This window comes from Nannospalax galili, unplaced genomic scaffold (assembly GCF_000622305.1).
Source record: "Nannospalax galili isolate Female #2095 unplaced genomic scaffold, S.galili_v1.0 scaffold399, whole genome shotgun sequence".
Classification (NCBI taxonomy): Eukaryota; Metazoa; Chordata; class Mammalia; order Rodentia; family Spalacidae; genus Nannospalax; species Nannospalax galili.
Window position 1 is genome coordinate 2054228 of NW_008345053.1, and position 26170 is coordinate 2080397.

The window sequence follows — 26170 nt, forward strand, 5'->3', positions numbered from 1 at the left end:
GTCAGCGCATTCCACAGCCGTGAGAATAGCACCTACCAATAAGAAACTTCCAGGGCTGCATCTTATACATCCAACCAGTTTAAAATTATGTTGGCACACGCAGGCTCCTTGAACCAGCCAAAATGTATCTTCGGTATCCCCCACCCTTTATCTAAACCTTCAAAAGGCTCCACTCTCCCTTACTCTGGGCTCTCAACACGGATCCATTGAGTTGGTGAGGTCTGAGAGCCCGAGCTTAAGCCCGAATAAACCATAAACCTTTGCTTTTGCATTTTGGTGTGTTGGGTTCTTGGTGGTCTCTGGGGTCCAGTGGATGGGGTACAACAACCAAGTCCTGCTTCCAGCTTGAGATGGAGGCTCGGGTGCCCTCTGGACCACAGCTTCTGTGTGCTGACCCTGCAGAAATACTTAAAGAAGATTTTGCGGTGATGATGCTGTCTCTTGTTACAGCTGATTTTTCAGCCCCAGCTGACCAGCATCAATTGTCCCAGTAAAGCAAAGCTTTCACTTCAGTGGTTCTGGTCTTTTTTTACCACAGCTGATTCTTCTGCTCCAGCTGACCAGAACCCACAGATTCTCAATTCAGAATACTACAGAACAGCCCTGATGGCCTCCGCTTCCCTTTGAAGCTTCACAAGCCAGGCCTCCATCGTCCACACCTCTTTCAGCCGAACTGTTCCAGGCTCCACAGCAACAGCTCACTAAGCTCTGAGCACTCAATGACTCTTCAGCCCAAAGTTCAGACACTTCCACAATCCTAAAAACAACTGAGTCAGGTCTGTCAGTAATATCCCACAAGCCTGGTGCCATTTTCTGTTCTAGTTTGCCTTCAACTACTGTGACAGAACATTCTGACCAATACCAACTTAGGGAGGAAAGAGTTTATTTGACTTACATCTCCTGGGTCACAGTTCATCACTAAGGGAGCCCAAGGTAGGAAATTCAGGGCAGGAACCTGGAGGCAGGAGCTGAAGCACAGACCACGGAGGAATGCTGTTTATTGGCTTAGACCACTGGTCCTTGCTCAGCCTGCTTTCTTATACAATATAGGACCACAGGCCCAGGGGTGGCACCGCCCAAAGTGGGCTGAGCCCTCCCACATCACTCAACAATCAAGAAAATGCTCCATAGACATGACAATGGAGGCCAGTCCCCATTGAGGCCCCTTCTACCCAGGTGTGTCAAGTTGACTACTAAAGCTATCAGCACAGTGAGGTATGCACAGATACAGATGCTCACGAAGAATTAAAAGGTGCTACAGATCAGCAGTGCAGCAGAAATGAAGGCTGCCTCTGATGAGCTTAGTATAATGAACAGGACTGAGGAAAGAATCTCTGAGCTCCGGGACAAGAAGGAAACTTCTCAACTGAAAAGTAAACAAAAAGAATGGGGCAGGGAGCTTCAGAGCAGAACATTCAAGAACTGTGAGACATCTCCAAAAGGTGTAGCAGATACACGATGGGAGTATAGGAAGAAATAACTAGAAAAATAGATGCGGCAACATTGCCTGGAGAATGTCCCCCAGTTAATAGCAGACACCGAAGTACCAGGAACACCAAGCAGGAAAAATGCCACAGAGCCTATACCTTGGTGTGTCATATTCAAGGGTAAGGCACGTGAAGTATTTTGAAAGAAGGAGTAGGGGAAACACCTGAGTACGTAAGATCAAGATAGAAAGTTCATACTAAAGGTGAGTGTGCACCAGTAACGAGCAAGTGCAACTTAAAACACATTGCTGTTTACACTAGTGTGTCAGAAGTGAAATGCTGAGGGACTGGAGAGATGGCTCAGTGGTTAAGAGCACTGGCTGTTCTTGCAGAAGACCTGGGTTCGAATCCCAGCACCCACATGGCAGCCAACAACCATCTGTAACTCCAGTTCCAGGGAATCTGATGCCTCCTGGCCTCCACAGGCAATGCATGACACACATGCACTTACACCCATGCAGGCAATACCCTCATAGACATAAAAAACAAAATTCCTCCCCCCCAAAAAAGAAATGCTGAAATAGAAATTCAAAAAAGCATGTACAAGGTCTAAATGAGGCAGACTACAAAACTCTGATGGTAGATATCAGATATTTAATGATAAGGTAGTCCATGTTTATGGATAAGAAGACAGTATTTTCAGGCTGTCCCTTCCCAGTTTGAGCGGTAGAGTTAATATTTAAATAATTTAACTTAAAATCTGAACAAGTTGTTGCATAGATACCAACAAGCTGATTCTGAAGTGGATGTAGAGGTAAAAGACCCAGATTGTTCATAATTTTGAAGAACAAAGTGAAAAGATTGGCAGTTGCCAACGTGAGGTCTTAGTGTGAAGCTGCAGTAACCAACATAGTTTAGCTCTGGTGACAGGACTGAGAGAGGAGAGACCCAGTCACCTAAGTTTCAGCCAAGGAGCCAGAACCAAGCTGCACCAGCCAAACATCTGATGCAGAAGTCAGTTTAAATAACTTTAATGAAAATTAATTGAAAATGGATTGTAGGTGTAAATGTAGAATGATAACTTTGTAGCTAAGCACCAAAGGCACTATCAGTGGAGGAGAACTGATAAGCAGGAGGACTTCATGAGCTTCGTAGTTCTGTGAATGATGAAGTGGAGCTTGGAGAGCGAGAGCATGTGCCACAACCTGGGAGAAGAGGCTCCTAGGATGCACCTGAAGCCACAGCCAGACACAGAGGGACAGACAAAGCAGCTCAGTCACTCAGTTATAGGCAAAGTGCTCCAGAACCTGAATTTGATCCCCAGAACCCACTAGATGAGGTGGTGCATGCTTGTGATCCAGTGCTGGAGAGGTACAGACAGGTGGATCCCTGGTGCTCACTGCCCAGCCAAACTAGCCTGCTTGGCAAGTTTCACATCAGTAAGAGAGGTTATATCAGAAAAGGTAGATGATCTTCCTGAGGAACGTCCAAGGCTATCCTATTGCCTTCACACATGCATGCGCACACATACACGTGTACACACTTCTGTACCCCCCCAAAAATACATTTATACAAAAATAAACCTCAAGACAGATCTCTGTGATTGTGGCCAGCCTGGTCTACATAAGGAATTCCAGGCCAGCTGGGGCAACAGGGAGACCCTGTCTCAGCAAACAAACAGGCAAATGAGCAAGCAAAAAACCCCTAAAAGTCAACAATAAGAAAACGCATGACTGGAAAGATGACTCAGTGGTTAAGAGCATTGGCTGCTCTCACAGAGGACCTAGGTTTGCTTCCCAGCACCCACATAGTGGCTAACAACCCTCTGTCACTACAATTCCAGGTGATCTGACACCCTCTTCTGGCCTCAGTGGGCATTGCATGAAACGGGTACACTTACATGCAAGCAAAACACTCATACACATTAAAAAAAAAAAAAAAAAAAAGCCTAACCCTATTACCAGAAATAAATGGAGCACATTGGACATAGACGCTGACTGTTGCCTCTTCCTGCCCCTTACCTGTGCTGTTCCCACGTTGAGTATCACCTTCTGTTATAGCACAGCTTCCACATGTCTGTTTATCAGCAAGCATTGGATGCATCATTTAATTTTGCTTATTAACTTTTCCTGATTTGCTGCATTCTTGTTTGTACAGAGCGGGTGTGATACAAGACAGCACTATGCCTAGAAACTGAGGATTGTGGTAAATCTGGATTCTAGGGAAAGAATACAGTGTCATCTGGAAGCATATTAAAATTACTTGGAAGTTTTTTATTTCTGAAGCCAAAGCCTCTTGAGCATCACTTCTGATGTAATCACTTTTACTGAGAGGAGTCTGTAGTGTAGTTTCTTGTGTATTGGAGCAGACAAAAGATTAAAGACTGCTTTAATGATTTCTGTGTCTTCTGACCTTGCTTTTTGATGTCTTAGTCTTTCATAAAACATAAATGAAGGCTCACTCTGGGGTCTTAAAACATAGCCAGAAAAGTTGAATACTTTCATATTGGAAGTTTAGCATGTTTGAAACTAGCATCTGCAATGGCTTCAGGTATAAAAATAAATGAGACGAATTCTTCGTTGAATTAACAAATTCTTTTGAAGAAATTGTAATTCTTTTACAAGCGATACATTTGTAAGCAGTGTCTCATTACTTTTAGCACACCAAAGACAGTTGAGTTTGATTTAGTTTGAGTCCAGGAGAAAAGGTTGTGCAAGTTACTACCCCACCCAGAACAATGGACTACAGAGCTTGGCCACAGCAACAGGGGCCTTTGCATAGGGCCTCAGAAGCCAGTTCCTTAAGATGTTTTCTCTTTATTCACTACTGTGCAGTTGCTGCTCTTTGCTTGCATTGAGCCATGTTGTTATGATACTTTGATGAACATTTTCTGTCTGTCCTGCTTATTGCTGTAGGACTTCTTCCTGCTGCCTAGAGTGGAGAAGAGTACTAGTTTTAACCAGTTCCTGTGGTGTGTATGTGACAGAGTCAATGCAGTTAGCTGTCCTAGAAAGAACTTTGAGGGATGGGGCTTGTGGCTCAGTGGAAGGATTCTTGCTGTGCACGCATGAGGCTCTGTGTTCAGTCCCTGGCACCGCAAAAGCTTTTGAGATTTTTCTTTCCCTAGAAAGAACTGAGTGGTTGTTCTTTAGAGAAATGCTGTCTTTAACGGGTCAAGTTTTTTGGTGCTTTCTGGTGTACCACACACTTGATCATATTCACTTGGTGTTGGCAGTGTCCCACCTGGACTCCTGTAACTGGTGATCATCCCAGTTGTGGCGTAATGAAGGACAGGCCTGTCCACTCTGTCACCTCTTTAATATCGCTCTCAGAAATCCTTGATTTTATCTTTGCATCTGCTTTCCTGGGGTGTAGCATTGCTTCATCATTTAAGCTTAATAATTAAGTCTAGGAATATGTGACATCACTTTTAGCATTTGTTTAGTCCCCGTTATATTTTTATGATTGTTACATAGTAGTTATGCATAGTGTTTTAGTATTATTCTAAAAAAAGTTAGCTTTTCCGTTAATTTTCTTTAGATCTTAATAAATTATTCTTGACTAAATATTGAGGTGCTGTCTCACTAAGTTGCCCAAGCTGTCTTTGAACTCAGTCTGTGGCCCAGGCAACTCTTGAATTTCTAGTACTCCTACCTCAACCTCCTGAGTAGCTGGGGTTACAGTGCTACACTAACCACGGCTGGCTAACATCACAGATTTTGAAAGAGTAATTTGTAAATTGAGCTCCATGCTAACCATATCTATTCTCTAGAATCTATTCTAAGGATTATGATATGTATCCTCATCTTACCAGATTCCTACTTGTTTTAATATGACACTATTTCATATAACATATCAGAAATTTATGATCAATCTGCTCCCTCCTCTCCCTCCCCTTTGTGATAAATGCTTGTGTACCTTACCTCTGCATGAATTATAAACATGCCATCTATCAATTATTTTTTCTCTGCTTTAAACAATTGCCTTTTAAGTCCATTAAGAAACATTGATATGTATGTTTTCTCACATATTTCTTACATTTAACAGAGTTTTTCTTTTATTTCTATCTAAATTTCACCTAAGATAGAAGCAGCATGACCCTTTATTGAGTTCTCATGGGAAGTTCTGGACCATGTGTGCCAAGTTCATGTGTCATGAGTGCCTTACAGTGCATGTCAGATTTCCTCTGTCGTTTCATTTTCTTTTTTCTTCTTTTTTTTAAAAATTAATTAATTAATTTATTTTTACACCCACTTTCTAGATAGCACCCTCCCATAGCCTCCCTCCCCCTACTAGAGCCCTTATACTCTGATATCCCTGCTACTGTCTGCTGTGTTGTCAGCACCCCTAGCCATTCCCCACTGCTTGCCCTTCTCATGAATCTAGTTAGCCTATCTAGAGGTCTTTGTTTTAGGAAGGTCAGCTGTTCCTCATCTAGCAGTAATCAGTTATCAATAATCCTTTGGATAAGATTGGAGTCTGCTGTTCATTTTCTGAGTTCTATGCTGGGTTACTATCTGGGATGCCTTTGGCCACCCTGGCCAACAACTCAAAAGAAGGTATCGCCTGTCTGGCATTGTTGCTTGTTATGTAGCCTTTACCTATACATATGGACTCTTAAAAAATTATATTGGCCCCTTTAATCTTTGGTTATACTTTCCTTTTGGGTGTTTAAGGCCATACAGTTGGTCCAGATAAACCGATTTATTTTTACTCCTAAGGTCGTTTGAGGGTCTGTTCCTCAGGGGTCACATGGGCTTGGGAGGAGCCCCTGGCTCCTTTCTTTTACCAGTTCTGTGTATGTGAAGATAAGTCAAAGGTCCTCCTCGACCATGGTTGGCTTCGCTTGGAAGCATGGAGGAAATGATTCCTCTGTGTTGATCCTCCTCTTTATAGACTGGACACTGGTTCAAGTCCATCTGGTGGGGTCTCCTCGGCCTCTTTGATCAAGAGGATAGGTGACCTACCACCTTTATAGGACAGTTTGAGAGATGCTTATAGTCCCCTGGAACTAGTCTACTTAGGAGGGCAAGGAGCAAAAAGTGTCCTTTATGTCCCTCTAACCAAATTATTATAGGCCTCAAAATATGTCTGTTAAACACCCAAGAAGGTTAGTTCCACCAGTCTGGTACTTTTAATTACTGCGTGTCGTATAGATAAATCTTGGGCAAAGACCAGTTGTTCTCGGATAAACCTTACCTAGACATATATTTCTTGATCTGGTATGTATAATTTGTCAGTAGGTTGTTGGAGTAATATGGTTCTCTCTGGTTTTCAAAACTAGCTAGGCATTATTTACTTCTTGCTTGTCTCACCCCTCCATCATGGTTTTCCCACTTAAGGTGCCCCCATTTCCCCCCTTTTTCCCTTCCTAATACCCTTCTCCTACGGTCCTACCTCTCTTGAGCTCCTTCTTTCCTTTTATCCCCTAGGTTCCTTTTATACCCTTCCCTCCCCCTCCCTTAACTAACCCCATTTTTATCTATATCTCCCTTATTAAGGCCTGTTTCCTACTGTTCTTCTCTTTCAGGTTCTTTTCCTTTACCTCATTTTCATTTTTAAATACTCCAGTATTTCTTCCATAGTGCCATAAAGCAAGTGCTGTATGTATCTTAAATATATAAGAATGGATGAAATTCTGTCCCTTTATCTGAACAACTCAAAATGGCATTCGTGTAAGCTGACAGGCTGGGCTGGGCCGCTGCACCTCACCACAGCTGCCTGCTGCACTGACCAGTGAATTCCTCGCCATCCGGCTGCTCACGACTGATTCTTCTACACAAGCACACGGACACTGGGATTTCTACGTATTCTAAAACGGACACATTCATAAATTGTTGTTGTAGTTTCTGTTGTCATTGCGATACAAGTCTAAGTTTATTCAGAACCAACTGAAATCCTTTTGTTTAAAACTTGAACACGGGAGGGTGTGGGTGTGGTATGTTGTATGTGAATGCACAGAACTCGGAGAATGATCCGCTCTATTACTGTGCCTTATTCCTTTGAGACAGATTCTTGCTGCATCTGGAGCTAGGCCTGGAGCCAGCAAGCCCCAGTGATCTCCTTGTTGTGCCCTCCCCATGCTAGCGATAAGGTGCACATAGCACACCTGGGATTTGAACTCAGGTCCTCATGGTTATGCAGCAAGCATTCTAGCCCACTGAGCCATCTCCCCAGCCTGGCACTGTTTAATTGCTCCCTCGGAGCCCCAGATACTGGAGCTACCAGAAGTGACAGTGGGAAAGGAAGGCCATTCAGAAGGACCTTCAGCCCTTCTCACAGTGCACTCTGTGCAGTGTAGTGCTGAAAACCACTTTATTTCAGGGGCCTAACTGAGCCCAGACTCCCCAGAACTGAGTCTGCTTAAGATCAGCTTTCGTGGCAGGCTGCAGGGCTCATTCGGGTTCATCAGGAAAGGAGTGGGTTGAGTGGGCTGTGGAAAGCCATGGAGAGGAAGAGAAGAATGAGCAGAGCAAGTGTCTAGTGACTCCCCTGGCCAGGCCCAGAGCAGCGAAGTGCTGAGTTCCCACTTGCTGTCTTCACTTAAAGGGAACACAGTGAGGCCAAGGAAGTGCCAGTGTTTGGCTTCCTGCTTACCTTACACTTGAGGGTCTGGATTTAAACTGGGTGTGGCACATTGTGATATGCAGATTGTATGTTTCATTGGGTCCCTGAGGCTGCACTTTACCATGAAGTTTGGCCTCCTCTAATACCATCGCCCAGCAGACTGGAGCAGTAATCCATTTTTTTCTTTCTTGCCAAGATGGGACTGGAAAGGTATCTGGAGTTGTGATGGCACCCACCCAGAATACTAAAACTTGAACGAAATAATAGTGTTGCTTCCTAATCATGTAGTTAATATCCCTGAGATGAACATCTAATCAGACAGCTTGATCATTCCTGGTGATTTGCAGTCTTCTGGTACCCTAGCTTCTAGCCTTTCATGTTTTACCTCAAACACAGCTTGCATTCTTTTTTCATGGTTTGTTTGTTTATTGAGGCAGGGTCTTGCTCTGCAGTCCTGGCTGGCCTGGAACTCACTGTGTATACCAGGTTGGCCTTAGACTTGTCATGATCCTCCTGACTGTGCCTCCAGGTATGCACACCACATCCCATTACCACATATGACTAATGGTTGTTTTTTTAAATGTTGTTTTCATATGTGTATAACATTGGAATTCCTAAAGCCATGACTACAAAAAACTGAAATAGCAAACAATTAGGACATGCAGATTCTACTTTGTATTGCTCAAATTTCTAAGTATACTACCTAAAACTGGCATTTTATATTGTAGTATTTCTGTGCTTTAGAATAAGCACTAAGTATCTTTAGTTTTTGAGATACTGGTTTAGGGCAGCCTCTTTAGAAATACCTCTTTCAGTTTTTCAGATTTTAGAATGTCATTTTTTAAAGAAATAACAGAATGATTGTTTCTATGAAATAAAACTGTGACATGAGTGGTAGAAAATGAAGGGCAGCCATACTCCATCTCACCTTAGTGTGATACGAGTCAGAGGTGCTGAGGCTGTTGTTCCCTTGTGTTGGTAATTCCTTCTGTAATCCGTGTTTTCTGCCTTATGTTTTTGTATATTACTACAGCTAAAGAAGTAAACAGGTCATGGCACGTTTAACAAAAAGACGACAGGCGGATACAAAAGCTATCCAGCATCTTTGGGCAGCCATTGAAATTATAAGGAACCAGAAGCAAATTGCCAACATTGACCGTATTACAAAGTAAGTAAATTTAAACAAAAACACCCCTGTAAGACTTCATATGAGACTTTGGAGGGACAGTGCAAAAACGCCTTCTCTCCTGTGCTCCTCATCTGCTGCAGAGGACCAAAGCTGTTTTTAGTCTCGTATAACACGTGTTAGAAAAATAACAGAAACAGACACAAATATCTTGTATTTAGAAGTCTTATAAGTAAATATTAGACCAATAAAAGATCAATATGTTCTATTTATAATAGTTTTTCAATTATAAGTTTTTGACTCTTGTATTTAAAAGGCTTGTAGTTGTTTGTTCTATTGTTATGAAGCTGTCTAACACTGTTGTTCAGGACTTCAGTGTGGGATGGACATGCTGTGCGTTTTAAATGCTTTGTAGCCCCACTAGCAGAACTTTAACAAAGGCTTTCAATATTTTAGAAAACATTAAGTGGACATTCAGTTTTAAAAGGTGAAATTCTTTTTTCTTCTTAGTTGCTAATTATCTTGCTAGACAAAGATTCAGAATAGAAAAGGCCTCAAACCACCTTTTTTTTTTTTTTTTTTAACCTATTTTGCACTAACTATGAGGGAGTCTTCAATTAGGCATTTGATTTTGTTACATTTATTCCTTTGGGTGTTCTTAGAAGAATAAAATTAAAGTGCAGTTTCAAAAATGCTTGCATGACTTTTCTGTTAATTCAATAGATCTCTTGTTTCTCCTGCTCACTGTTAGGTGCTGTCTGTGAAAGTGGAAAACAGATTTTACTAGAGCCAACCTACATAAGTGCTTTTTTGCCCTTTATTAATAAGTGACACAGTTGAGCTCCGTGTATTTTTCTACCTTGTGCCCCCATATTTGAAGAAGATGAAGGTCACTTACAACGGAAGGTCAGTAGATAGAGATGAGGTGATATGCTGCTCTTGTGGGAGCCATGCCAGCTCCTGCCTCCTGTGGGCTGGTAGGGAAGGAAAGCCGTGCTCAACACTACGTAGAAGACAAGAATAAAATAGTCCATGACTAATGATTACCTTTTAGTAAAGCAGACACTTTGAGGCATGGTAACTAAGTGCAGAGCAGGGAGATGATGTACTAACACAGATAGAGTGTGGTAAAGCACTTGCCTACCACAGGTGAGGCTTTGGGTTTGGTCCCTTCACTGAGGAAAAAAAGACCTCAAAGAATAAAACGCAGTGTTTCTCTTGAGACTTGTAAAAGCCATAGTCTGTGTATGTCAAGAGTGTTAATGGAAGGATGCCGAAATCAGAAAATAAGGTGCTGGGTTTGGAGTCATTGTATGAACTCAAAAGCATGTTAAGTTTGAACTAGTTCAGTCTCTCAGACTGTTTCTTCTTTCTCATCTCTGGGGTTGTCCCTGAGAAGCATAGGGCGTCCTCTAACAACCTCTAGGACACGCAGAATCAGTGTTACTGCTAGGTTGGACTGCCTGCTGATATGCGGAAGAGGGTTGACTCTTGCAGTCATGGTGCATGGCTCTGGGCTACTCCTAACACCTGTGTGCACATACATGTCTGTGGGCTACTCCTAACACCTGTGTGTGCATACATGTGTGACTGTATGCATCTTCTCATTTTGCCAGAACAGGGTGTCAAATCCCCTGGAACTGTGACAGATGGTTGTTGGCTACCACGTGAGTACTGGGAACTAAAGCCGCATTGTCCGCAAGAGTGGCCAGTGTTTTTAACTGCTGAGCCTTCTCTCCAGCCCCAGTGTTATGGTCTTTGAGGTTACTGGCTTGTGGCCAAACACATCTTTAGCTATCAAGTCTAATTTTATGTAATGGTTTGGTTCTGCTAGTTTTTAAAATTTTTATTCTAATCTATAAGTTGCTCATCTGTCTTTTTTGTGGTTATTTTCCTTTGGGACTTTTATTGCAGAAACTGTCATTTGCTCTATAGCCTCCTGTGGTCTGGTCTTGCTGATTGCATGCCTGTGATCTAGTACCTCCAGTTTGACCTGCTGGCTCAGTCCTCTGAATTTCATGGAAATTGATAGTTAGATTTGGAGACTATGCTGTGCTCCTGTCTGAAGTCATGTGTTCACTGGTTCACATTTTGTGATATTTGTAATCATTTGTGCTACATCTGGGAATTTATTAGTGTTTGAACAATGGTAGTAGTTTTCACCACTTTTTAGAAAATAAGACACTCTACTGATAGCCAGTTGACTTTCTAAATGTCACTTGGAATACATGCACTTAAACACACTTGACATACTTCAGCCATACGTGTATGTTCTGTGTACACACGTGTGCACAGCATTGTTGTTAACAGTGGCTTCTAGTAGTCTGTTGGGTTCTGTTTTCCTGTCTTACGTTTCTTATGGCTTGTTCTTTTCCTTCTCTACAATTTCTGCTTACCTGTGACTGTGTCTGCCACGTTGTTCTTCTGCTCTCCTGTGCCTTCTGGTTAGATGTCACTTCTGAGTGGCTGGTTGGTTGGTTGGTTGGTTGGTTTGGTTTGGTTTTTGTTGTCTGCTTGTTCATTTTGTTTTGTTTTACGGTGCTGGGCATTGAACCTAGACTTCATTTCTGAAGTGCTTTTCTTTGTTTACTTTAAATATTCACCTCATTTCTGAGCGTTTTCTACTTCTGAATTACAGTTTTTGGTTTTTGTAACTTGTCTTCCTGTCTTGCCTCACATTTGAAATAGTAGATTATGGTTTTCCTGTTACATGCTCTATGTCTTCAGCCACAGTCCTTCTCCCTTGATCGTTTTTTCTTGAATTGTATTAACTTTATGACTTTAAGATTGCTTTTTGTGCTGTTTTCATAATTGGCCGAAATATGGCCTCATGTTTCCTCTGGTTTACTGCCCCCTCCCTTCCATGCCAAGCTGCCTTGTCATTCTGAAGGTCTTTTTACCTGACTTGGTTAACATTGGTGCTTTTATTCCTGGCATTTCACCAAATAATGGGGCTTTGTCCTAAAAGAGAGCATTGTCTTGGAAGGGAACTTTGGCTGCTTACTTTGGGCCTCTGTAGGGTGCACTGTTGTTTGTGAGAGTGTAAGAAACCTGTCCAGTTGCCTCTGTGCTTCTCAGAATGGCCTGGACTTTGTGGAGAGTAGTCCTTATATCTTGGAGACACACTACTGGACAGCTCCTCCCCACAGCTGGCAGCATCAGTGGGCCTGATGGGGCCTTGTCCTCACCTGGACCTTGGGGATTTATATGTCTCCTTGCTGGTTTCTTTTTTAAATACATTGTCCAGCAATGTTTTGTGTACCTTCAATATTTTTAAACTATGTTATCTTCATCATCACTCCAGTTTACAACAGTCTCGTGATTTTTTTTCTTATAATAAGAAAGTAATGTTGCTAAAGACAATAAATATTCTCTAAGGTGCCAAAGCAGAGGTAAAAACAATAATGATAGTTTTAAAAAAATCCCTTCTAACAGAGGCAAATCTTTCTTCATATGTATGTAGCAAATCATAATAGTAATATTCTTCAAATAAAGGATCTTTAATGTAATAAAATTTGCTTTGCATTTCTCAAAGGGAATTAAGTAGGTAGAACTTACTGAGTGTAAGTCCAGATTCTCACATTTAATTGGACTGTGAATTTAGTAATATGGGATAATTTATCTGTATTCTAAACATTTGTTCCACTCATTTTTTCTCAGTACTAGGAATTGAACCCAGGGCCTTGGGATTGAACCCAGGGCCTTGGGCATGCTAGGAAATATTCTCACTCAGCTACACTGTGTGATTCAGGCTGGCCTTGGACTTCCTATGTAGCTTGGCGGGCCTAGAACATAGTCCTCCATGCTGCGCTGTTCTGATGGTGTGTGGCTTCCTTGCTCATGGCGTTGTTCTGCAGTCAGCATTCCAAGTCCTTTTTTATCACCTTCTAACTTTCACTTCTTTAACTGCTAGTGTTGTATCATAGAAAGTAGTAGAAAAGGTATTGCGAATTAGGGAATCGATGATGAAATTTAGTGAATGTTTCAAATAGATCAGTAAAGATTAAGAAAAACTTATCAAGTTTGTTTATTTTGATTTGGGAAAGTATTTTTACCAAAATAGTCAAAGCAAAAATCAGAATATATTTGTGAGTCTGTTTGATTTGTGCATTTTTAGATGGATGGTAAGGCTGTCCCTCTGATTTAAAACTGCTGGTTGTAAATTGATTTGACACTGTAAACTACAGATGTTCTTGTTTGGGGACTATGGAAGCACAAGTTAATTTTTAAAAAAATGAAATTGGAGTTAAAGGTGTTTTTTTTTTAAATATTTTATTTATTTTTATTTTATGTATATGAGTGTATTGCCTGGATGTATGTGAGTGCACCCGTGTCATGCAGTGCTGCGGAGGTCAGAAGAGGGCTTCGTATTCCCCTGGAACTGGAGTTAAGGATGGTCCGTAGCTACCATGTGGGTGCTGGGAATCAAACCTGTGTTCTCTGCAAGAGCAGTCAGTGCTCTTAACCTGCTGAGCCAAATCTCTAGCCCCAGAGTTAAAGGTTTTAAAATGTGGTGTGGTTCAGGCCTATAATCTACCATCTGTGAAGCAAGCTTGAGGTCAGCCTGGGTTAAAAAGAAAAGGTTATGTAGATTTAAGCAGGAGCATTAAGGGAGGAGAGAGGCACTTAGGAAAAGGACTGTATATACACTGCCTAGGAAATGGCTGTAGACTTCTCAAGAGAGGGTCTCAAGAGAAAATCCCAAGTATATTTTGACCTGTCAGTAAAAGCATTATCATAAAATTGATACAAATCATCATTTTAGCATAAAGAAGATTAGTTAACTTAGGGGCAGTCTGTAGCATCTCTTCCCTTATAGCATCTATTAGTGTAAAGCGGCAGTCTGCACATGTGCACTTACCATTTCTGCATAGCTTGGATAAGTGTTATTAGGACAAAACTTGAAAATACCTGGCTTCTTAACATTTAGGCAAATGTTTATAAAATATTTGGATGTCTTTAGCCCACATATTTTAGAGCTAAATCAAGACATAAAGGATGAAGAATCCTTTTTAGGAAGGATGTGAAACTTACTCTTTAAATCTGAGTCCCAGGACTGGAGAGATCGCTCAGCTGTTAAGAACACTAGCTGTTCTTGCTAAAGATCCAGGTTCAAATCCCAGAACCCACATGGCAGCTAACAACTCTCTCAGTTCCAGGGGATCCAACGGCCTCTTCTGTCCTCTGCGGGCACTGCACGACATGAGTACACTTACATACATGCAGGCAATACACTCATACACATAAAATAAAAATAATAAAATATTTTAAATCTGAGTCCCAGTAATTTCCTACCTCATTGTTCCATCTTTAAATGCCATCCATATTTTAATACCGCAGTAAGAACAAGGTATACTTCACACCTTCTTTTACTCCTCAGTGCAGGCTGTTGCCATCTAATTTGGATAGTTATTTCATGATGCTTGCAGTTCATGATTATTCTAAGTAGAAGGTAAATCAAACAGGTGCTTTTGGAATCTGTGGTCCATGCCTGTCTCTGTGACATGGCTCTTTTTGGCTCAGTGGTGTGCATGAAAGAGCAGCTGTACTGTTCGATGATTGCTGAAGAAGCGATGAACTGGGTGCTGTCCACGTTTCTCTCACCCTGAGCAGGTTTGGTTCTCCATTCAAGTTAATGTTTCAGATTAGGGCATCAGTAATTACATGTGTTGCTTACTTTAGGGTCAAATCCCAGAAAATATGGCTCTGACCTCTTTGTGATATGTTTGGCATTGAAAGTTCTGAGTTCTTCTGGACTTCTTCCTGCTGTGTAGACATACCTCGACGCAAACTGAAGCCCTCCTCACTTGTAGGTCACCTTTGAAGTTACAACTAGGTATATATTATTTATTTTCTAGAATTTAACTTTATCAACTGTTTCTTTTGGCGATGTCTCCCTCTATCTGATTTTATTCCCTCTGAGTGATCCAAGAGGAGAGTGACCCTTGCCTAAATGACCTCTGGAGAAATCTCCCTGTCATGCTCTCTGGCCTGCTTGTGTAATCCCATGGCATCCTCATAGGCACACTCATAGGCACACTCAGCTTTACTGGTCGGTTTCTTGTCTCCCTTGTGGGTTGGTAGATACACTTTACACTCTTACCATTATTACTTCGCATTTTGACAACCTTACAGAAGTGATTCTCAAACCATTATGGAATAAAATGGCAGTATGGAGGAACAGGAGAGGTACAGTGGACTTCAGGTGGGTTCAGTGAGATTAGAGGCTATTGATTCATAGCACTGCAGGCTCCATTAGAGGAAGGTTGCAGAGGAGTCTGTAAGGCCTTGGGGTGGCAGAGAAGAGAGTGGAAGCTTAGACTGTTTGGTAAAGTGAAGGGAAACGGGAAGGCAGAGGGTCAGGTTAGAGCCGTTAAGGCTAGCATTCATGTGCTTAGCTATAGCTAGAGAGGAATAACATGGGTTTTATAAAGTGGATGTGGCTAACATGCAGTGCACTCATTTCCCCTCCCAGGCGAGCCTCAATGGTTGTCTGTGTCTTGAACCTTTCTCTCTGCTCCTCTGGAGTTTGCTGTGTAGTTTCCTTCCTGTGAGTCCAGGCTTCCCTGCCCATCTCTGCTTCTGGCCATCATTGATATTAGGAGGTGCTTTTCTAGAACATTCCCTGGCTTGTGAAGTCCACATGCAAAGCTTCCTTTACCTGTTGTAAACCTTCCTCTTTTGCAGAGAATGCCCACCTGCCACCTCTGTCTGCCTCTTTGCATTGCCTCCTTCTGTCTGACTCCCACTGTGCTCTGCCCTCTGGAAGCACTGGACTCTGTGCACCCACCCCCCCACCCCCCTCCACTGCCTGGGATGGACTTTCCAGTTCTGTCTCTTTAGCCCCAAGCTTATCAGTCAGTTCCCTAATAATTGTATTCTTAGAGTCCTCTTGATTTTCTCATTGTACATGAACTCTGCAGCCTCACAATTAGCTCCACCAGGTCTCCCTTCATGAATAGCCACTTCCCACTGGGTGGTCCCCTGTCTTACATGAGGAGACTGCTCTTAGTTTCTTGAGTACACCATGGATCCTTTATTTTTTAATATTTATTTATTTTATGTGTACAAGTGTATGCCTGCATGTATGTAAGTGCACCCATGTCCTGCAGTTCCTGCGGAGGTCACAAGAATGCATTGGATTCCCCAAAACATGGAGTTATGGACAGTTTTTAGCCACCATGTGGATGCTGAGAATCAAACCCAGGCCCTCTGCAAGAATCACCAGCACTCTTAATCACTGAGCCATCTCTCCAGCCCCCATTATGATTCTTTATATTATGTTTTTCCCCCATTTATGGACAAGGTCCCTATTCTTTTAAGATCCAGCTCACCCAGTCTTCAAGATTTTGATGCAGTCTTTGGTTTAATCAACCCCATTACACCCTTTCTCTTTGCTTTCTTTCATACTAATATGTTTAGATCCATTTTTATCATTTACTAATTTTTTTTACAATCTTTATAAAATATATATGCTTGAGATGACCTTAAGAATAGTGTGTCATTGCCTCCTCGCCCTTGTGAGTGTGAAGTACAGCAGTTGAGACAGTAATAATGACAGTTGGTCTGGGATGGTAGTACAGTAATAGAGTGCTTACCTATGGTCCTGGGCTCCATGTGCAGCCCCCATCCCAAGAGTTAACAGCTGTCAGTTGTGTTAACTTGACAAGCAGTCTCGAGGATCCTCCTAACGGACAGTATGGAGCCATCATTTAATTTTCACAACTCGGGTTTAATGCCAGACTGTTCCCCTCACCTCCCCAAGTGCTGAAGAAGACAGTGGAGTTCAGGAGAGTGTTCAGGAAAGCAAAGGAAATCACTTGACACTACATCAGTTGTTAGAGACAAAGCAAAAGTCTGAATATAAGTCTGTTTTTGCCTCAGTCTAAGCTCATAGCTGTTAAATGTTTCCTTTTGGTATTTAATGGATTTATCTTTGTATCCTTAAAAATTTGAAATATTTAAAGCACATTGTACTTTATTGTTTCCTATTATCTCATTTTCTCCTTAAAATAACTTTGAAATTAAATTAGACCATTTTATAAGGGAGGCTATGTGGCTATAGTGATCGATTATGTGTTCCAGGTTAGGGTTAGAAAGATGTGGTTCTTCAGAATTCATTCTAAGATTCTAAACTCTTTGCAGAGGACACATGGAACATGAAACCATGGTGGAAACTGAAGTAATAGATCTTAGTTTAAACTCTGCCAGCTCTACAGTTAACTAGCTGACCTTGAGAGAGTCACCTAACTATTCAGCATCTCTATTTGCCTAACTGTAAAGTGAAATTAAGTCCACCTATTGTAATTGCTTTGAGAAGGAATAACCGATCTTTTAGACTAGTTCCTTTATCTTATTCATTTTCCTCCCCACTCTGTGTTATAGTGGAGCTTCATCAGATGGACTATTGAGCAACCATTATAAATTATAATTTATGGTGAGCATAAAATAACATGGAAAGAAACTAAATAATAGCAAGCCAACAAGCATGTGTACCTTATTTGAATGTCCTGATGTTTAATACTTTTATATTAAGTATGGATGTTGACTCAAGCCTGCAATTCCAGTACAGGAGGGCAAAGAAGGGAGGATGGCCTTGAGTTTGAGGCCAGTCTGGGCCAGACAGAAGCCCTGTGGAAAAACAGGCAAGCAAGCAAACAAACAATAAATAAATGAAATTCCTTTAAAAAAAAAAAAAAAGATTTATTTTTATTTACGTGTATTTGTGTGTGTGTAGGTGTTTGCAGAGACCAGAAGAGGGAGTCAGATCCTCTGGAGCTGGAGTTACCAGGCATTTGTGAGCCACCTGATGTGGGTGCTAGGATTTGAACTCAGGTCCTCTGGGAACCGAACTCTTGTCTTTTATGGTTGTGAGCCTGAGCCTTTAACGGCTGTGCCAGCTCTCCAGCCCAAACTCAGGTCCTCTGGAAGACCAGTACATGCTCTTAACTTCTGAGCCATCTCTTCCTTAGGAAATCTACAAGTCTTTGCTCTGCTTGCTTTTACCACCTTCACACTTATGTCCCTACTGTTAGGTCTTTAGTTCCTCTATTTTATGTGACCTTTCAGGATCTCGTTTATTCCTGTTTCCTATTTGAGTCTCCTTTCTTTGGAATCTAAATAAGAGTGTAAAAACCCCTTGTTCAAGGTACTGTTTAAGACCTGTGGTGTCACATACTGTTAGATGGATCATTAGCAATGCCCTTGGTTTGTTGTCTTACAACCTCTACTGCTGTGCCGCCTTCATGCTGTGAGGGACACTTCTCCTGACTTTGGATTCATTTCTAGTACTCAGAGCTAGTGACTGACTGACATACAGCACACCCAGAGACTTGAATGGCGTTTGCAGAGCAGTGAGGGAATGTGGGCCTTTGCCTCAGCCATCTGTCCTTCCAACTAAAAACCTGAAATCTTTGACGAATGGATGGGTTCTGATATTAGCCCCACTGTTGACAAGCTTTGTTTTCTCAAGGAAGTCTTGTCCTTTCCTTGTGAAAGTAAATGCTCCTGGGTTCTCGCTATCTTGGCTGGGGTAGAGCAGCTGTCATGACTCAGCAGCCTGTCCCAGTTTCTGTGCTCAGTCCACCATGCTCCTCCCCATGGCAAGTACTTTGCTTTTCTGTGCGGGTGAGCAGCCTTCTTTGTTTAGAATTTGGACAGCAGAATTGTACAGTACAGGTCAAACGTTCCTAATCTGAGGATGCAAATCCAAACTGTTCTGCAATATGAAGCCTCACAGGGCACTCAGCCTCAGGGATGCTCAGTTGGGAAAGGCCATGAAGAAACCCTCAGAGCTGAAATGCTTGTCCCAGCGTCTCTGGTGAAGAGTAACCAGCCTGCATGTTCTTTCTCATGATCAGCTTCTCTCGGGCAGCCTGTTCTGAGATTGCTTTGCTGAGTACATTGGACCTTGTTCTGACAAAATAGCCACATGGAGCCCCATGATGGTGAGAAGTACAGTGTTACTAAAGGGAGAGAAAAGACCCAGAGAAGCTGTCAGGAACAGCAGCTCTGCTTCCAGCCCAGTCCTCAGGAACAGGAACTCTTCACTGGTTTCCTGGGGGGGGGGGGGGGGACGACACAAATAAAAGCTGTGACATGCAAAAATGAATCATAACCAAAGTCTTGGTAAATATGTGAGTAGAGTTAAAGCATTAATGGTAAAAGTTAAACCAACACTCAAGAGACGTGAAAGAATTAGGCTGGAGCAATCCAGACACCAGCATCATGCAGAAGCAGAACCAGCCATCAGTGTTTGTGCGGTGGGTTCGTGGGCCAGGGCCACATGGCTGGCTGTCACATGGCAGTCTCCTGTGGCTGTACAGTAAGTAACAGCAGCTCTGACAGAAGGAACCAAGTTGAGAGTGCGTGTGGTATGATTCCATTTAGGTCAAGTTCCAAACCAGGTTACCCCGAACATGTTTGTAAGGGGCTGTGTGTGTGTGTGTGTGTGTACAAATAAGAGTGGGGGGGGGTACAAATGACGACAAGAAACAGGAGCCAGAGGCTGGGATGCAGCTCACTTCTGGAACGCTTGTCTAGGGTACCCTAAACTCTGTATTCAGTCCCGGTTACTGAGAAAAGGATGATGGGGATAGTTCACTTAGGCTAAGGTCACTGGGTCCTGGTGTGGGTGCCCACAGGAGAGGCATGTCCAAGCAGCCTGATCAAAACGCATCCTTTCTACCTGCCTGCCTGTAGCTGAGGTGTAGTGTCACTGATGCTTGTTTTGTTCCTGCTGTCCACATTTATTAAAACATGTCCTTGTGTGCTTTTGTTTCATAGCGCAGGCTGACCTGGAACTCACTGTGTAACCCAGGCTGCCTCAAACTCGAGGCACTTGAGGCCGTCCTCCTGCCTCAGCTTCCCAAGTGCTGAGATTACACCTTGCTCAGTTTTAAATTTCTAAATTAAAACAAAACAGACTGGGACTGGGGAGATAGCGCAGTAAGAGTGCTTATTCTGCAAGCTGGGGACCCGAGCTCAAATCTCTAGCACCTGTCTAAGAAAGCTGCACATTGACTGCTTGTGCCTGTAATCCCTTTACTGGAAGGATGGAGAAGACAGATCATGAGAGCTCACTGGCAGCCAGCCTAGTGCAAACAGCAGACTTTCCATTGAGTAAGAGACCCTGTCTCAAGGCAGTAAGATGGGGAATGATGGAGGAGGACACCTGGTGTTCTACTCTGACCTTGGCATGAGTCAGGGTGCTAGTATCTGCACACTCACCTATAACAAACATGCACACCCATACATACACACACACACACACACACGCTCACACATGCACACATGCGCACACACATATACACACACAAAACTAACAAAGCGGTAATTAGGAGGTAAGAGTCTGTTAGAGAACTAGATGGGGAGGAAGGTAGGGAGCGTGGGCAGAATGCTTCCTCTGCCTGGTTCTTTTTTGTGCTGTCAGCAGAGCCATCTTTCTGTCCCAGACAGCATGCTCAGGAACACTGGCAGCCGGTCCACTCTGTCTAAGGGCCCAGAGTACTCAGAATTAACGTCACTCATACTTATTTTTCTTTTCTTCCACTGAGGACTTTTCTGTGCCCCATTATCAAATTGAAAACGATGTCTCGGTTACATGGGAGCGGCATTTGAGCGCTGTACTTGTGAACACGCGTGCTGCTCCTAAGGAAAGTGCTCTGCTGGGGTTAAAGGGAGGCCTGTTTATTTTACCCCTGTCAGCACTAGACTGGATAAAGTGTATGACTTTGTTGTAATTGTTTTTTATAATTCAGATTAAAATGAAAATTTTTCTTTATATATGACTTCAAAAGACATTCTGATATTTAAATTATTTTTATTTTTTCATTTTCTATGTTTGCGTGTATTGCCTTAATGTATATAGGTGCACCTGTATCATGCAGTGCCCACTGAGGTCAGAAGAGGGCGCCATATCCCCTGGAAATGGAGTTACGGATGGTTGTTAGCCACTGTGTGGGTGCTGGGAATCAAACCTGGGTCCAGCAAGAGCCATCTCTCCAGCCCGGATTTTTTAATTCTTGTTTGTTTTTGAGACAGGGTCTTCCAGTAGCCCCAGCCAGCCTGGAAATCACTGTGTAGAGCAGGCTGGCCTTCATCTCAGATATCCTCCTGCCTCTGCCTCCTTGGTGCTGGGATTAAAGCCAGGTGCCATCATTCCCAGCATCTGATTTTTAAATTTTGATTATATTTATTTAGTGTATGAGTCTGTGTCTCTGTGTGTGCATGCATACATGCGTGTATATGGGTGCCCACATGCCACAGCTTGCATGTAGACGTCAGAGGACAACTTGGGGAAATAAGTTCTCTCTTTCCACTGTGTGGGTCCTAAGAATCAACTCTGGTTGTCAGGCTTGGTGGCAAGCTCCTTTACCTGCTGAGCCATTTCACCAGTGGATTTTTTGTTTGTTTGATTGTTTGTTTGAAACAGGGTCTCCCTATAGCCCCGACTGGCCTGGACCTCGCTCTGGAGACCAGACTCGCCTTGGTCTCATGGACATCCATCTGCCTCTGCCTTCTGAGTGCTGGGCACTAAGGTGTGTGCCACCAGACCTGGCCTACCAGTCTGGTTTTTAATTACATATTGTTGAAAGAGAATTTGTCTAAAAAAAATTTGATAGGTTATAATACATCCTAAGGCTTATCAGTCATTGAAATTCTGTTTTAGACAATAGATTGCTGTTAATGATATGCTAACCACTGTGCTAAACAAAGTTAGCTTTGACTCAAGGTTAATGTTATTTTAAGTAATGTAACTCAATTTTAATGTATAATATAAAATGTTAAAACATTTCACAGAAGATATTGATGAATTCATATTTTCAGTTGGTGGTGGAGGGAGAGAGAAGAGCGAGCAGCTGGGGCTGGAGTGGGTGAGGACACTCGCCGGCTTGCTGTACTACAGTGAGCCCAGCAGCCCACAGACCTGGGATCTTTCTTTTCCTTTTTCATACATGGTACATGTTCATAGTGTGCATGTCTATGTGCTGATGGGCATGTGCATGTGTGTGGTATGGAGGTCAGAGGTCCAAGATGGGCATGTATGTGTGTGTAGTATGGAGGTCAGAGGTCCAGGATGGGCATGTACGTGTGTGGTATGGAGGTCAGAGGTCCAGGATGGGCATGTACGTGTGTGGTATGGAGGTCAGAGGTCTGAGATGGGCATGTACATGTGTGTGGTATGGAGGTCAGAGGTCCCTGATGAGCATGCGTGTGGTATGGAGGTCAGAGGTCCCCAGTGGGCATGTGTATGGTATGGAGGTCAGAGGTCTGTGACAGGTGTCTTCCTCAGTTGCTCTGTACTTCACTTCTTGAGACCCAGTCTCTGACTGCATCTGGTGCTCTCTGATCCTCCTGTCTCAGCCTCCTCAGTGCTGGGGGTATAGGGCTTTTTTTTTTTTTTTTTTTTAATGTGTGTGCTGGGGAGCAAACTTGGGTCTTCATGCTTACACACAACAAGCACTTTACCGACTGTAGCTTTTCCCTACAGTCCATCTTTCATCATGAAGAATGAGTGGAAGGGCCACTGCTGTTCACTTAAGTGCACACATGCACATTGTGTTCACATATATGTATCAGATAAACAGATGAGGATTTTACAGTAGAATTCTATTATCGCCCAGATATTTTGAGGACAGTTAGAAAAAGGATATAAAACAGTGTGAGGTAATATGAGAACGGGAAAAGTGAAGTAAAGTTCAGGGTATAAAAGAGAGGAATAAAGCCAGCAAGAAAGTCTTCTATGAGACCTGGAAAATTGTAACAGGTCAGGTACACACTAGCCTGCAGTGTTCTGGGAGGGAATACAAGAGGCGGCTTCATAGTGTCTATGAGGTACATCTGAACTGCAGTGGTTTCCAACTGTGCTAATCCAGAGGGACTCCATTCCTACAGCTATGCATCTTGTCACTGCTGCGTGCTCCTGTCGGGCAGGTAGAGTAGTAAGTTGATATTTCCGGAGCCATTCCAGCTCCAATGTTACTGTATGTTACACGGTGTTCTTGGACAGCACCTATTGTTGCTTGTGCTCTTCTTCCAACAATACAGGAGATCCACCATGAAACTTACAGTGTATTTCAATTTCAGATATGAAACAACTACATTTTTCTTGAACCTCTGGTGATTTTTGCATCATTGCACAGATGTGTCATTTTCATTTTTTTGTGCTATTATTTTAACCCAGTGAGTAAGTTTTTTAAAAGCTGGTAAAGTTTGGGGATAGGCCTGGTAAAATCATGTGAGAAGATTTGAGCAAGCTGTAAAACATGCAGTTCAACTTTATTGAGATTGACTCTGAGCTAACATATTACCTTTTCATAGCATGGAACCAAGTTAATACAATAAGTAGTATGTGTGTCACAGGAAAACTAGGTCCTCCTCTCCCCCGCCCCCCAAAAAACTGCCTGTTATGGAAGTAATAGCTAAACCTCTACCTAGTTTCAAAATAAATGCTTTACTTTATCATTTTACTCAACACCACTGTGTATATAATGGAGATGAGAACTAAGATAATTATTTACTGTGTGACATTTGAGGCAATAGGTGAAACTTTTAAAGAGGAAGGTTTTTTAATATTTTGTTTGTTATTTTTGATTTTTTTTTATGTGTATGAGTGTATCGCCTGCATGTATGTGAGTGCACCCATGTCGTGCCAATGCCGCGGAAGGTAGAAGAGGGCTTCGGATTCCCCTGGAACTGGAGTTAGAGACAGTTCATAGCCGCCACGTGGGTGCTAGGAATCGAACCTGGGTCCTCTGCAAGAGCAGCCAGTACTCTTAACCTCTGAGCCATCACCCTGGCCACCTAACACTATTATATTTTAAACATTAATTTTATCAGCTACATAGAATTCTGTTAGGTGGGTATACTTTTTAAATTTAATTTTTTTGAGAATTTCATCCTTAAGTACCATCCTTCCATCATTCTCACTCCTCCCCTCCTTCCAACTCCTCCAGTGTCCTCCCCAGCTCCCTCTCAACTTCATGACCTCCTCCTCTTTAATTATTATTGTTACATATACATAGTCCATTTGGTATTGTCTGCCTCAGGTGTTAGGGCTTACCACTTGGGATTGGATAACCTATCGGGGAGCTCTTCTGAAGAAGACTAAATCTTCCTCTGTTGGCAGCCATCAGTTGCCCATAGCTCTTCATCTAGGAGTGAGACTTCGTGAAATCCCCATCCACGTTGCCTTGTCAGCTGCTGGTGTCATTCTGCAGGTCTTGTCCAGGCAACCATAGTGTTGAGACTTAATGGGCATAGCTTCCCTGTTGTGTCTAGAAGATGCTGTATAACATCCTGGTCCTCTGGCTCTTACAGTCTTTCCATTCCTTCTAACACAATTTTCTCTGAGCCTTAGGTGTTGGGGTTCCATTGTAGATGTTATCAACAGGGGCTGGGTACCCCTCAGTCATTTATTCTCTACATTTTGGCCAGTTGTGGATTTCTGTCATAGTCTCCATCTGTTGCAAAAGTAAGCTTTGATTAGGGGTGAGAAGTACACTTATCTGTGGGTATAAGGATAAGTATTTAGAATACAGTTCAAAATTATATTGGTTTTGGAAAATGGCAGTAGTCATTTCTCTTTAGGGTCTGTGACCTCTCCAGCCATGGGTATTGGAGTTTATAGTTCTAGGCATAAATTCCCTCCGATCGAGCGGGCCTTCAGTCTAATTAGACAGCTGTTAGTTAATCCCAAGATAAAACTAACTTATTTTATAATGGAATATAGACCTTTCTTATTCAATGAAATTTCTCAATGTGAGAAAAATTTTTCTATATAAATATTATGTTCCTTCTGATGTTCCTTCAGAGTGGAACCGCGGCTTAAGGATAAGATCTTTTCCCGCATTGTTGATATATGTTACCAAACTACTTTCCAGAAAGTGCTTTTCTAGAGTGATGGGTTGAGGGTGATTTTGCCATTGCACCTTGGGCACACTGAGAGTTACAGTGGAAATGTCTTGCTGATTAGCAGGGAGCAGTCTTCCTATTGTCTGAGTTTTATATTTTAGGGATATAAGCTTATTGTCATAGTCACCATTTTCCATTTCATTGCTTTTATTATTTTTTTAATTTTATTTATTTTTTTATTTTATGTGCATGAATGTGTTGCCTGCATGTAGGTTAAGTGCACCTGTGTCGTGCAACGCCTGCAGAGGTCAGAAGAAGCTGGAGTTACGGACAGTTGTTAGCTGCCTTGTGGGTGCTGGGATTCAAACCCGGGTCTTCTGCAAGAACAACCAGTGTTCTTAACTGCTGAGCCATCTCTCCAGCCCCATTTCATTGCTTTTAATTTGCAATGGAAGTTACTTAGAGAAAAGGATAATTGCCAGAACTTAGGGAAAAGGATTGTGATGTGCTTGTCATAAAGAAATTTCTTTCTCATCTGATTTTTGTATCACAGAATGTCCATACAGTTTATGCACAGAGTATCTTTTGTCATTAACAGACTTGATGAATATTCATTTAAGTTTCTACCTTGAGTTTTGTGGGCCAATTTCTGTGCTTTTTTCAGCAACTTGACAGCATCCTGAGTCCAGCTGGGCATGGGGAGGCATTAAAATCACAAAGAGGTGCTGAGCTAAGTTGTTTATCCAGATTACCCAGCATATATGTGGAATAAACTCACTATTTGACCATCAGAGTGGTGAATTCTCTCATGCCTTGGACTCTGTGGCCAGCAATTTGAGGAGGCCCCCGGCCTGGGTTAGTGTCTAGATGGCCAGGGGCACCCATGGGTGCCACCATGTTCAGTCTGTTTTCACTAGAGCTCTCAGTTCCCAGTGCTTCATTTCAAATGAGATGCAGTTCCTGACACTGAATCATGATTTGGTTTATAGATACATGATGATGTTCAGGGAACTATAGTTCATGCAAGTTCTTGTCTTTATAAAAGTGTTCAGTACTTCCTGTTACGATCAACTGAATTTGGGGAGGCAGACAGGGGAAGTCTTCAACATGCAGAATTAGCTCAGAGAAGATGAAACATCTTGGTTTTTACAGTCTGTTGCTTGGATGCATTTTGGTGCTTAGCAACAGTTGGAAA

The 26170-nt window shown here is 42.5% G+C and overlaps 1 protein-coding gene across 8 annotated transcripts in view; it reads left to right on the forward strand.

The window, feature by feature from the left end:
* Positions 1–26170, forward strand: part of Zmynd11 (zinc finger MYND-type containing 11) — a 581274-nt gene that overhangs the window by 508154 nt on the left and 46950 nt on the right. For 7 of the 8 annotated variants that reach the window (XM_029567473.1, XM_029567474.1, XM_008841329.3 and 4 more), the window contains one exon: positions 9028–9162. In XM_029567473.1, the coding sequence (XP_029423333.1) occupies positions 9047–9162 (116 nt within the window). In that variant the 5' untranslated portion in view covers positions 9028–9046. Of the gene's footprint in view, positions 1–9027; positions 9163–9871; positions 10027–26170 lie in introns of those variants that run through there. The other variant, XM_029567469.1, reaches the window with a different exon arrangement.